This window comes from Lepidochelys olivacea (assembly GCF_965140295.1).
Source record: "Lepidochelys olivacea isolate rLepOli2 genome assembly, chromosome: 2".
In the NCBI taxonomy this organism is placed as follows: Eukaryota; Metazoa; Chordata; order Testudines; family Cheloniidae; genus Lepidochelys; species Lepidochelys olivacea.
The window spans coordinates 137,044,629-137,058,164 of NC_140412.1; the positions used below are offsets into that span (position 1 = coordinate 137,044,629).

General features: G+C 41.9%; 1 protein-coding gene across 3 annotated transcripts in view; it reads right to left on the bottom strand.

The window, feature by feature from the left end:
• Positions 1-2,234: 2,234 nt before the first annotated feature.
• Positions 2,235-13,536, bottom strand: part of OTULIN (OTU deubiquitinase with linear linkage specificity) — a 47,839-nt gene continuing 36,537 nt past the window's right edge. For all 3 annotated transcript variants that reach the window (XM_084621869.1, XM_084621871.1, XM_084621870.1), the window contains 3 exons: positions 7,438-7,563; positions 4,937-5,206; positions 2,235-2,526 (listed from right to left, as the gene is read on the bottom strand). In XM_084621869.1, coding sequence (XP_084477995.1) covers positions 2,332-2,526; positions 4,937-5,206; positions 7,438-7,563 — 591 coding nt within the window. In that variant the 3' untranslated portion in view covers positions 2,235-2,331. The remainder of the gene's footprint in view (positions 2,527-4,936; positions 5,207-7,437; positions 7,564-13,536) is intronic.

Below are 13,536 nucleotides of genomic sequence, written 5' to 3' on the forward strand. Positions count from 1 at the left end.
TTATGTACTATTTTTCCATTAAAGTCCAGGTGAAGTGAAACAACTAATGTAAACTTTTAATTTGTAAGTGTCTTCTCCTTTTCCTTTGCTATCGGTAACGTCTCTGGCAATTTCTTGGTTATTCACATGCCACTAGTAAGTTGACAGAAACGGCAACAAGCCTTAAACCCCGCATTTGATCTCAACATATTCTTTATCACAACGTTTGTTATGCTCTGCCCTTGCAGCTTCCAGGAACCTTTAACACAAAACATCATGCTAATAATTTTCCATAGGGTAGATATAACAAAAAGATAGAGCCATTACTTATTGCTAGGGTGTGAGATCTAAGTGTGGTCAATACATACTGTATACTCTAGTAAGCACACTACACTCAGAATATCCAGAAGCCTGCAAATACTACATGGAAAAAACACAGTAACTACTTCAGACACTAGTTAAGAACTGGGGGTCAAATTCTGCCTCCCTTTATGCAGGTGAAAAATCAGGAATAACTGACAGCAGAAGTTGGCCCTCACCATTTAAAATGAAAAAACTTAAATCCCATGTAAATTGAGGAATTATCATCAGGCTGTTTTCAAAAAGCTGTTGTTATGGACTAAATATGCAAGAGAAGTTTAGAAGATAGTTCAAACGGAACAGCACAACCCAATTTTCCATATTGCTGTGTTTTTTAGTATACCTTTAAATAAAATGACCCTAACAGGTCCAATCCTATTGGACAAAAAGTGTGTCATAGAAGAGGACAGACACTCAACTACCACTGTCTGGTTTGCATGCCATTTAAAGTCATTTTTACTCCTATTCTGATCATTTGCATGCCACATTTCAGATTTAAACCAATTCATATGGCTACGATAGAAAATCCTGAAACTATGACCACATTGCAGAGCACTGCTGCATTACTATTCCAATTTATTTTTAGAACACTTGTGAAAGGTGCCAGATTGAAAGCCCTGAAGAATCGCTGGCCCACAGGAAAACCAGAGGCAGCAGTAGGGCTAGATTCACATTGCATGCTCATTTGGCTCAACCCCAGCCAGGTTTCTAGTGCAATCTCCAGATCCATTCAAATCCTTAGCCTCTCCACTGAGACTTCCCATAAATATGCCAATTATGAGAACAGCTTTTGTGATATGGGCATGTGTTCACTAGGAACTGGATTGACACAAGTTTATTTCACATACTCTCCCAAAATGCCACCACATGTTAATGGCTTTCAGACAATACACAGCTGAGGAGGATCTAAACTGCTGACCTCCAGGCAAACTACTCTATAACCCCAATCAAGTCTCTTTGCCATGCCCTTTCAGGGGAAAATTATTATTTTTTCCATCATACCTACTCCCTAGTTTACACATTTTATATTCTATTATACATAATCCATTTAAGAGATTTGTTCCAGAGAGTGCCATGAAAATTCATTTACACCAAGCAACAGAGACCAACTTTATTTTCTAGTCAGGTATTCTTTAAAGGGAGGTTGTGTGTGGGGTTTACAGACCGCACACAAAGGCTAAGGGAGTGAAGGAGAGGTACAGGGCCCATTGGGCCCCGCCTCTCAGCAGCTTCAGAACATGCTCCAAAAGGAGGGCCTGCTTAAAAGGGGACTCTGAAAGTCAAGCAGGAGAAGAGTGAAGGAGAGGCGGTCTGCATGGAGGGAGCCAGTTTGCAGCTTCTGGGACAGAGCAAACCACAGGAGAAGGGTCTCGACTGTGGGTAAGACCTAACTGGGAGGCTGGGGGCTTGACCCTTTTCCCTCCCCTGCTCCCTGACAAGGGAGAATATCTGGACACTGAGAAGTGAGCTACCCGTTTGCTATCTGAACTGCTGAGACTTATGGGGAAACTCTCTGCTGGGAGGGGGCAGAGTGCTGCAATCATCCTCCAAAATGAAGAGAGAGAGCGGGGATGTAGCAAGTGGCTCAGAGGAAACTGGTCTGGGTTTTATCAGCAAGAGACGCTCCTCTCCCCTTTCCCTTGTGTTGGGATCTGGTGGAGAGGGAGGACCCAGGTCTCTCTACTTTCTCCCCACCAGGGAATGACAGACCCTAACTCAGCCACCATGCCCATGGACCATCCAAGCAAGGCCATCTCAGGACTTTGGGGTCTGCTGAGTCATGGCATGCCCACTAGGCCTGCTAGCCCCAAGTCAGCCCACTACAAAGATCCTATTTGGAATTTCAGTTCAATCCTTTGTAACTCGAGATCCAAAGTACTGTAGGTTTCACCGTGTAAATCTCATCATGACTTTATTTCAAAATAGTGTTGGAAATTTAACATCCAGGTGAGACTTGGATATCAAATTTATAAATCTGCCAAAATCTCTTGTTTACAAACTAGTCTCTTCACACATTCTGACTGGAATATTATAATGTCTGTCATCTTCAGTTATAAGAGTCACCACAGGCCAGTCCTCCTCTGGGTCATTGGGATAAAGTGTGATGAATTCATCAGTGCTGTATTTATACAATCGATAAACTCTGATGGTATACTGCAGAGCATATGCAAGAAGAAACATTTCCACCTAGGTTGAAAGAAAAAAAATCAATTAGAATGTAATGCATAATACTAGTGTGTATTTTTCCAGACATGTTATTCTGTACAAGAGGACCCTTAAAATGGAGAATGAAGCTCAGATACTGAGATTCCCTTGCATGAGGAAATTCACTGAAATCCCATCCTCAGGGTGCAAATACACAACGATTTCACACTGTGTACTCATTACACAGTATAGCCAAAATTTTTAATCTCAAGTGCTTAAGGCAGTGAAGTAGTTTGTTCAAATGTTTGAAAATCAAGACACTTCATTTCAAAATGAAAGCTATGTGTTCAAGGCTTTTGAAAGAAATAATGCCACTTATTTCAGTGCTTAAGGTACTTAGCTTTAAACATTCCTGATAGAAAATTGTGGACCTATACCTGTATCATTTCCTGAACAGAGGCTACCAACCACTGAATGCTCCTTTACTCCATTGAGACAGACAGGAGTCAGTCCAAGTGCACTAGATGTTCAGAATTCAGTCTAAGACACGTAACTACAATGGGGTCAGATAGATTTGACTCCCCTTGGACAAAGCCTGAAGACTTACATTTAAAAAACAAACTGTTTAAAGCACTTTGATATACATTTGCTTTAGTATAACTAAAGCAGCACTTCATACCTGCTATAATTTTTTAAACTTACACGTAAGAACAGTAAGACAGTGAGGGGGAACCTCTGCTTGATGCTGCTCGTGCTGTAGAAGTTGGATTATTTCAGGACTTTAGTTTCTAGTGCTACACATGTTAAAAGCAGTAACACTCTTTATAAAAGAAACAGAATTTTAAAAAATGAGAATGCATATGCACTCAGAATCCATGTCCCTACTTGTCTTTAGATAGTTTAATGTCCCTCAAAGGAGGGAAACGAGGACACGACTGCAGAAATAGCTGGAATAGAGTTGAATTGTGCCTTTAAGGCACAGCAGTAAAAGCTAAGGCATGGTACTTCCCCAGGAAATGCCAGGAAGAACATGAGCGTTGCACCACCACCACACTTGAAGGTACGGCGGGCATCCACTCACATCTGCACCCAGCCAATTCTTCCAGTTGGAGCAAGGCTGATGGTAATGTGTGTATGCATGCAGGTTAGGACCATTGCCCCCGCCCCATTTCGTAGAGACTAGCACTGTCAGCAGCATTAGCCTCTGTAGTCCTTGTGCTCAGCAAGTACAAGAACCTTATTAGGCCTGTTGCCTGCATGGATGTGAGGTAGCAAGGAAGGGTTTCCCCCAGTCCTTCCCACCTGTCTTGTGAACTCATACAGGGCCAGGCGTAACCTGTTCTAGTCATAACTTATCAGAACAGTCTCATTGATCTCAATAGGATGAGTCATTGAGTAAAGTTCAACTCCATGTGAGTAAGGGTGACAAAGCTGGACCCCAAGAAAAGCCAACAAGTTAAAGGCAGGTGATAAGCGACTTTACTTGAAAAAGGTAGAACTAAGCACCTAGTCAATGAGCGTTTAGTACAAAAACTTAAATGGGAACAGGATCCGGCCCTTAGCTATTCTTGATTAACAAATGCACAGTTGAGCACTGCACTTAGGATTTTTATCCTGCAACTACACTTCTGAGGGTAGTTACACTGATTTAAGGAATCTGGTCTTTTGAGATCAGGCTCCCTGATTGTTTTTTAAATATTTGTACTACCTTTCACACCAATATCTTCATTAACCAGTTTGTGCTCTATACATTAAGTCATGGTTCACTTAGGTAGCTGCAATTCCTCAAGGATGAATTATGCTGTTTTTCAGGTAATCAAGACCAGTAAAAATGTCTATCAGTCAGACAATGGATTTATTATGCAGTTCTTGTTGCATATATGTTTGCCCTATGTAATTAATTCAGTACTGCTAGCTTTTCATATATTACAATTATATTTTATATATATATATATATATATATATATATATATATATATATATATATACACACACACACACACACCCACCCACCCACCCACCCCTTTATTTTGACATTTAAATCAACATTTTAAATAATTAAGAGTAGTGGCCTTTTCTGGTACAATAATAATCATTCAAGACATTAATCTAATTCTTCATTTACTTTACTAAAAAACCTATATGTAAAAAAATGAGCAACATTTCTTCTCCAGGAGTTATATGCTCCAGAAAACAGGGGTTTACAATTACAAGCACAGACCCTTAACTAGATCACCACTAACGAGTATGGCTATTATTCCATTTACTGAGCAGCTACCCTTTTACAAGCATCAAACCACATCAAACTTAAAGCTGCTACAGCTCTGTTGATTTTCCCAAAGCATTTCAGAAAGTGTTTTCGTGCTGATTAGTTCTGCTTCTACCACAACATGAAAGTCCTAGACACTAGAAAACTGCCCGTATACTAGAATGCATAAATAGCTCTCCTTACTTGCTCAAGGCCTCCAGTGTGACCTATTTGATTCAAGTGATTATTCATTAGCTGACTAGGGTTGCTGGATGTATCCCGGGCAAACAGTAGCCATGAGAACACTGGTACTTTCTTTCCTTTTTTATCATCGTCATATAATTCGATAGCTGTGTTCAGCATCAAAAATTTCACAGCTTCATAGAGACTGTACTCCTCCTCTTCATTTGTAAACAATTCGTCACAAGCTGTTTGTCTCTCTATGGGACTTTTCATTTCACTCATACTCTCCCACTATAAAAGAAAACAGGATCATCAAGGTAAGTGACAGCATATCATTCATAATTGCAAAAGGAAAGAAGGACTTTTTCAAGTGTAGATTGCCACATTTTCAGCACTGCTACTTTGAATTAAATGTATAAAGGGCTCTCATACACGTATTTTTACTTGAAAAAAAATAAAATCCATTTATTTTAAATCCTCCCATAGCTGTAGCTGCTGCCTTTTTCCTGTAGCAACAAGTATCTGATGAGGCTGAGATCAACAGAAAGAAAAGGAAAGGGGAAAAAGTAATGGGGTGGAGAGACAGATTCTGACAGAAGAGAGGCAGTAACCTTTTCATTGGCTGTAACAGTACCTATAATTTTCATATTCTCCCTGCATCTCAAATACCTACAGTGCTTTAGCTATTTAGCTCCTACTGCATATAACCAAACATTAGAATTTGACATAGTAAATCTGTGCCTATTTAAAATGTTTAAAATAAAATTGTAAACATATGCACACAAAAGATATGAATAATGGAACCAATAAAACAAACATTCTACTAAGCCAGGGGTTCTCAAATTGTGGGTCGGGACCCTAAAGTGGGTTGCTACCCCATTTTAATGGGGTCGCCGGGGTTGGCTTAGATTTGCTGGGGCTTGGTGACAAAGATGAAGCCTGAGCCCTGCCGTCTGGTGACGAAGGTGAAGCCCAAGGGCTTCAGCCCTGGGCAGTAGGACTCAGGTTACATGCCCCTTGCCTGGAGTGGAAGCCCCTGGGCTTTGGTCCCCCAACCCAGGACAGTGGCACTTGGGCTTTGGGCCCCCCAACCCGGGGCAGCAAACTCAGGCTTCAGTCCCCACTCCTAGGGTCATGTAGTAATTTTTGTTGTCAGAAGGGGGTCACGGTGCAATGAAGTTTGGCTACCGTTGTACTAAGCGGATTCCATGCTGTAATAAGAAAACAAATCAAATGCTAATCTATAAAGAGTACAACATTTGGGAAATGTTAGATAACAAATGATAAATGCTGTAACAGCTATATGTATATACATAAACATACACAAATGATAAGGGGAGTAAAGGATCATTTTGCTGTGTAAAGATTCAGTCATTCTATCACTGCTTGCAGCCATCCACCACCCCACTAAGAGCATTTGTCCAATAGGGAACACACCTCTGCTCTCACTAAGGATGTATGGTAAACATGAACCAAAATAGTGAGAGTGAACCTAGAACTATGTATTTCTAGTAATAAAATTTTATGTTGACAACAGACTAGTCTATGCATCAGCTAATTCAAGAAGGGAAAAGAAAGTCCCCACAAATTAGGAAACATAAGAAGATTCATTAAAATGTCACACTGTAGTGGTGAAGTATAGTTCCTCACACCCTTCTGGTATCTTATATTTATATAGCACCTTTCATCCCTAAGGCTTCTAAAAACACTTTACATGGTACTACATAAATGCAGGAAATCCCTTCACCCCTGGGACTGGGAACAGCAGCTAGGTGGCATGCCAGTAGATCGCCCAACAGCAATAGTGAGGGGGTAGATGGAGGTCTGTCCTAGCACTCTGGTCCAATATTTTCCAACTCCTTAGAAACAAGGGATTTTTCATGCCCATGAAGACTAGAAATGTCCTCAGTTTGTAAGGTCTCATCCAGAAAGCACACAGCTCTTCCCCAAATGAGCACTCTTACTTGGAACGCAATTATCTACCTAAGTAGGGTGAAAGGCTGAATCACCCTCACAGGAGTGTTACACTACCAAGTAGTGCCATATAATATGAATTGTGGCACTAGGTCAATGCAACACTTACTGTGTTGCAGTCATCCAACCCACAGTCTCAAGCTGCTTCCTTCATTATGTGTGTGTTATGTTCATCATAACATGAAGGTTTTTATCAGTTCCATAACTGTATGGCAGGAATATCCTGGCAAAACTGCTCTGGGAATAGGTTAAAGGCTTCCCACTTTTCTTGTGCCTTTAGGCAAAGAAATACTATGCCTTAACATGGAAGTGGTGAAATCTAAGATTTAAATATTAATCTAATACTAAAGAATTCTAAATTCCATTTTCTAGTCTTAGAAGTTTTCTGTTGCCTTTAATTAGTGTCATAAATTCTAGATATGTTAAGTAATTAGTTACCCTTCCTAGAATAATAATTTTATTCTGTTAGGATTTAGGTTGAATTGGTGGAGAGCTAAACATACTTATTTGTAACTCACTAAGGAAAGTGAACATATAATTTATCCAACCTTCTTCCTTAGAAGTATTAAGTAGTCTTTAATTTCGTCACTTAGTTCTCCCATCTTCCTGCCCAGTTTCTGTCTTAGCTGCCACTGTTTGATCCAATCGTGTCTGCTCAGCAGCTTTTCTGGAAGCTACAAAGTTGAGAAAGAAAAACGAGCAACTTATTAAGTCAAATCTTGGAAGTAAAATTGTCAAATTGTGGTATTTTCCTGAAGATATTGCTACATATTGCTGCTCACAATGGTACCCTCTTATATTCTTCAAAAAAGCGGTCGTGTACAAAAAGTATACGCCACCATTTTTTGCCCCTTTTTTAAAAAAAGAACGAGCTTGTTGCATCTCTTGTTGGACAATAGATGGAATTAAATCAGCAGCTGGGAGATTAGCCCGTTATCAGGCCACGAGCCAGCCACAGATCCTTTCCAATGGCACAAATTTAATTAAAGCTCAGGTGAATGGTAACAGTCACCAACTGCTGGTGGCTTGAGGGACTGTGTGAAATTAATATTGGTTCAGTTCCACATTAAAAATATATTTTATATATATATATATATATATATATACATACATACACACACACACACACACACATATACACACACACACACCCCCTCCCCGACCGGCCAAGGACTGAATGGCGGATGAGGACTCTGCTAGTGGCATAACACCCACCACTAAAAACAGACCACTTAGGCCACCTAAATAAAGCTAAGGTAAGGCCAAGGGTTCCCTCCCATATTATGAATATTTTGTAGTCTTCAATATTCTTGAAGGAAGGCAAAAAGTTTTAGAAAATTGCAATACTGTAATAAACTCTTGCCTTCTATTTATCCTTTTATTTTGGCCTACATGCCCAACCTGCACTTAAGGGGTTTCTGAAAACCTTATAATCAGCACAGCTTATGCTCACGCTGAAGGACAGTCAAAGATCTGCACCAATCGTGAACTGTCAAATACTAATGAGCTGAAATAATATAGTATTCAAAATTTGGTCCTAAATCAGTTTAAAAGTGGCTTGAGAAAATAGTCTGAAGAAATACATATTCAACCCAAAGTGTCTGGTGTAACTGAACTCTAGAAGCAGTTAACATATGATCAAAGAAAGGCAGACTTGGTTTAAGATTTTCCTTGAAAGAAAAGAAAGGGATAACTTAGATGATGCTAGCATCCACATCTGCATAGATCCTGATTTCTTAAAAATGTAAATTTTACCGTAACAGCATAGAAGGATGATCTACTCACCTTGTAGTTACTTGAGTTCTTCAATATGTGCATGGACACCAGGGAGCTCCCATAGGGTCAAAAGAAGAACCCGAGGGGCTGTGCAGATCCAGAGGGACAGCTGGTGCACAGACAATCCAGGAAGTTTTTGGAGAGAGTGTTGGGGACAACTTCCTGGTGCTAGTGCTGGAGGAACCAAGTAGGGGCCGTGCTCCTCCTGTTCTGCTGCTCACAAACAAGGAAGAATTGGTAGGGGAAGTAGAAGTGGCTGGCAACCTGGGTAGCAGTGACCATGAGATGGTCTGAATTCAAGATCCTGACAAAAGGAAGGAAGGAAGGAGAGCACCACAATACAGACCCTGGACTTCAGAAAATCAGACTGACTCCCTCAGGGAACTCATGGGCAGGATCCCCCGAGAGGCTAACATGAGCAGAAAAGGAGTCCAGGAGAGCTGGCTGTATTTTAAAGAAGCCTTGTTGAAGGCGCAGGAACAAACCATCCAGATGTGCAGAAATAGCAGCAAATATGGCAGGCGACTCCCTTGGCTTAACAGAGAAATCTTCGGTGAGCTTAAACAAAAAGGAAGCTTACAAGAAGTGGAAACTTGGACAGATGACTAGGGAGGAGTATAAGAATATTGCTAGAGCATGCAGGGGTGTAATCAGGAAGGCCAAGGCATGACTGGAGTTGCAGCTAGTAAGGGATGTGAAGGGTAACAAGAAGGGTTTCTACAGGTATGTTAGCAACAGAAGGTGGTCAGGGAAAGTGTGGGACCCTCACTGAATGGGGGAGGCAACCTAGTGACAGATGTGGAAAAAGCTGAAGTAATCAATGCTTTTTTTGCCTCTGTCTTCACAGAGGAGGTCAGCTCCCAGACTGCTGCACTGGGCAGCCCAGTATGGCGAGGCGGTGAGCAGCCCTCAGTGGTGAAAGAACAGGTTAAGGACTATTTAGAGAAATTGGACATGCACAATTCCATGGGGCTGGATGCAATGCATCCGAGAGTGCAGATGGAGTTGGTTGATGTGATTGCAAACCATTGGCCATTATCTCTGAAAGTTCTTGGCAATCAGGGGAGGTCAGGGACAACTGGAAAAATACAAATATAGTGCCCATCTTTAAAAAAAACGGAAGAAGGAGAATAGAGAGAACAACAGACCGGTCAGCATTAACTCAGTTCCTGGAAAAATCATGGAGCAGGTCCTCAAGGAATCCATTTTGAAGCACTTGGAGGAGAGGAAGGAGATCAGGAACAGTCAACATGGATTCACCAAAGGCAAGTCATGCCTGACCAACCTGATTGCCTTCTATGATGAGATAACTGGCTCTGTGGATATAGGAAAAGCGGTGGACTCCTATTCTGATCATTTGCATGCCACATTTCAGATTTAAACAGACATGATAAATCTTGACTTTAGCAAAGCTTTAGATACGGTCTCCCACAGTATTCTTGCCAGCAAGTTAAAGTATGGATTGGATGAATGGACCTGTTCAACAGATCAACGGCTCAATGTCTAGCTGGCAGCTGGTATCAAGCGGAGTGCCCCAGGGATCTGTCCTGGAGCTGGTTTTGTTCAACATCTTTATTAATGATCTGGATGATGGGATGGATTGCACCCTCGGCAAGTTCGTGGAAGACACTAAGCTGGAGGATAGGGATAGGGTCCAGAGCGGGGTGGGCAAACTACGGGCCAGATCCAGCCTGCAAGCTGTTTTAAGCTGGCCCACGAGCTCCAGCACCACGTGGCTCCCGAAAGCTGTGGCATGGTCCCACTCTGGGACGCAGGGTCAGAAGCTGCAGTATGTGGCTCCCGGAAGCAGCTGCATGGCCCCGGGGTGCAGGGTCAGGGGCTGCTCCATGCGTAGGATCCAGAGAAGGGACATGCCCCTGCTTCCGGGAGCTGCTTGATTTAAGTGCCATTTGAAGCCTGCCCCTGAGTTTCTCCCCACGCCCCAACCCCTTGCCCTGTTTCCCCTCCCACTCTCCAAACCCCTCGATCCCAGCACGGAGCACCCTCCTGTACCCCAAACTCCTCATCCCCAGGCCCGCACCAACTAGAGCCCTCACCCCAACCCCAATTTTGTGAGCATTCATGGCCTGCCATACAATTTCTATTCCCCGATGTGGCCCTCAGGCCACAAAGTTTGCCTGCCCCAGTCCAGAGTGACCTAGACAAACTGGAGGATTGGGTTAAAAGAACTCTGATGAGGTTCAACAAGGACAAGTGCAGAGTCCTGCAGAAAAGGACCTGGGGATTACAGTGGACGAGAAGCTGGACAGGAGTCAACAGTGTGCCTTTGTTGCCAAGAAGGCTAATGGCACATTGAGCTGCATTAGTAGGAGCATTGCCAGCAGCTCAAGGGAAGTGACTATTCCCCGCTATTCGGTTCTGGTGAGGCCACATCTGGAGTATTGCATCCCCGTTCCCCCCCCACACACACACTACAGAAGGGATGTGGACAAATTTGAGAAAGTCCAACAACAGAGGGCAATGAAAATGATGGCACACATGACTTATGAGGAGAGGCTTAGGGAACTGGGCTTATTTAGTCTGCAGAAGAGAAGAGTGAGGGGGAATTTGATAGCCTTCAACTACCTGAAGCGGGGTTCCAAAGAGGATGGAGCTAGTTGTTCTCAGTGGTGGCTGATGACAGAACAAGGAGTAATGGTCTCAAGTTGCAGTGCGAGAGGTCTAGGTTGGATATTAGGAAAAAACTTTCACAAGGAGGATGGTGAAGCACGGGAATGGGTTACTTCGGGAGGTGGTGGAATCTCCATCCTTAGAGGTTTTTAAGGCCCAGCTTGACAAAGCCCTGGCTGGGATGATTTAGTTGGAGTTGGTCCTGCTTTGAGCAGGACGTTGGACTAGATGATCTCCTGAGGTCTCTTCCAGTCCTAATCTTCTATGGATTCTAGAAGATCCTGTCAAAATGCTGGTTTCAAGGATAGCAGTGGCTGGGAAGGGAAAAACGACTGACCCTGTCTACCCTTTGTGTGTCCTCTGATGCTTGCATGGCAGTTTGTACTGTCACTGATGATAAAAGGCAGGGCTAGTCATCTGAACTGCAGCTTATTGGTTTCCTCTTGACTCCAGATGCATAAATACCAAGCAATCGCAGTGGACTCAGGATTCTTTCAACAGTTAGAGAGCGTTATCCATTGTAGCATTGAAGAAAACGATGGTCTCAAATAGAGGGTCCTCCACTGTCAGTTCAGACTCAAGAATTTCCAAAGAGAGCCACGGTAAGTTTCATTATTACAGCAGTCACCAGGGATCTCACTGCCACATCCACTACATCTTGGGCAGTCTGACGTGACAATCTCATTACTAGATTTCCTTTGTCAAACAGGATCCAGATCCAGGGCCCGAAACTGGTCTTTAGTGTCCTAAGGCACCTTATCAGTGAACCCAGACAGCAGGTCATAGATGGCAAAAATCATACTTTACCATCAGAGCTTGTCAATTTGAGACTCAGAATTTCAGAGGCCAAGAAATATACCTTTATCCCAAAGAGACCAGGCTTCTCTCTCACGTGGGTAGTGGGTTACCCCTAGAAACTATTTTTCAGAAGTCCCTTGTATTGTACTGTTGCTGCAGATGTATATCGGTAGCAGTATTGCTGTCAGAAGTTACAAAACAGCTTTTCAGCAGAAGTACACAGACAGTTATCACATTTGGGAAGTTTTAAAACTGGATTTAAGTAAAGGGATTAAAGCTTTATTGTCTCAAAAGTAGTAGAGAATTAGGGCACTGAGCCTCTCCATACCAAAACAGTTCTGCGATTAAAATATACAAACTATGACTGTACAATAAAGGAAACAAAATATCCATTTACTACTTACAAGTGCATTTGGCATTACAATAAAAACTCAAGGTAAAGTATAAGTAACATTCAGAACATGTAAGAGTTCCTCAATTGCCCTTTTAAGGGTACTTTCAACTTGTCTTATTAATGAAGTACCTGAAGCAATCAGAATGTTTCACGATAGCATTGTAATAAGAGCACTGTTCAACTGCCAAATACTTTGGCTTGGCTTGATTTAGAGCATATGATAATTTTGACCAAACTCCGTAGACAATGAAAAACATATCTGTCATGGGTTCTGAACCTTGTGTATTAGACAGAATCTGCACAGTTACTAATAGCAAACCCTTCTTTTTTGAAAAGTGAAATTTACTGCTGGTGAAGCAACAGAATGCAAGTACCAAAAGCTGAAACAGCCTAGTTATCCACAAAAGTAGTACAGAAACGTTTTTGACATAAGCTTCATCATACTACCAATGCACCTCCAACTTGATGCAGGGAAGAGAACAGAGCTATAGGTGTATGAAGGAGTTACTGAACTCAATATCTTTCCCTTAACACCAAAAGATTAAGGTTTCTAAGAGGAACAATAAATTTAATCTCAAGGTATTTATTCACAAACTGTTGAAGTTGCACTGAAGACTAATTCAATAGAAATCTCAAATATTTAATTGAAATTAAGGCATATTAATTCTTTTGAATATTGTCAAACAATAAATTCCATATAGTGACTTTTATGTTATATAAAACAAAGGAACCAAGAATAGTAGTTGAGGATGGATGGTCCTGTGGTCAAATAACTGGGCTGTGACTAAGGAGACTTGGGTTCAGTGCCCAGCTCTAAGATCCCTTGAAGATCTGCTTCAATTTCCCACCCCCATCTTTAAAACTGGGTTAATAGTTGTGACAGATATTGCAACTCCATTCAGTATCTTCAGGGACCACTGTATTAAATTGATGAATGGTTTATATGTGAATATGCTACTCTATGGGAGAGGGTTACCACAGCTCCTCTAGGAACTAAAAACAGTGTGCGTGTGTGGTGGAAGTGTGATTAAGGCACATCACTGAGACT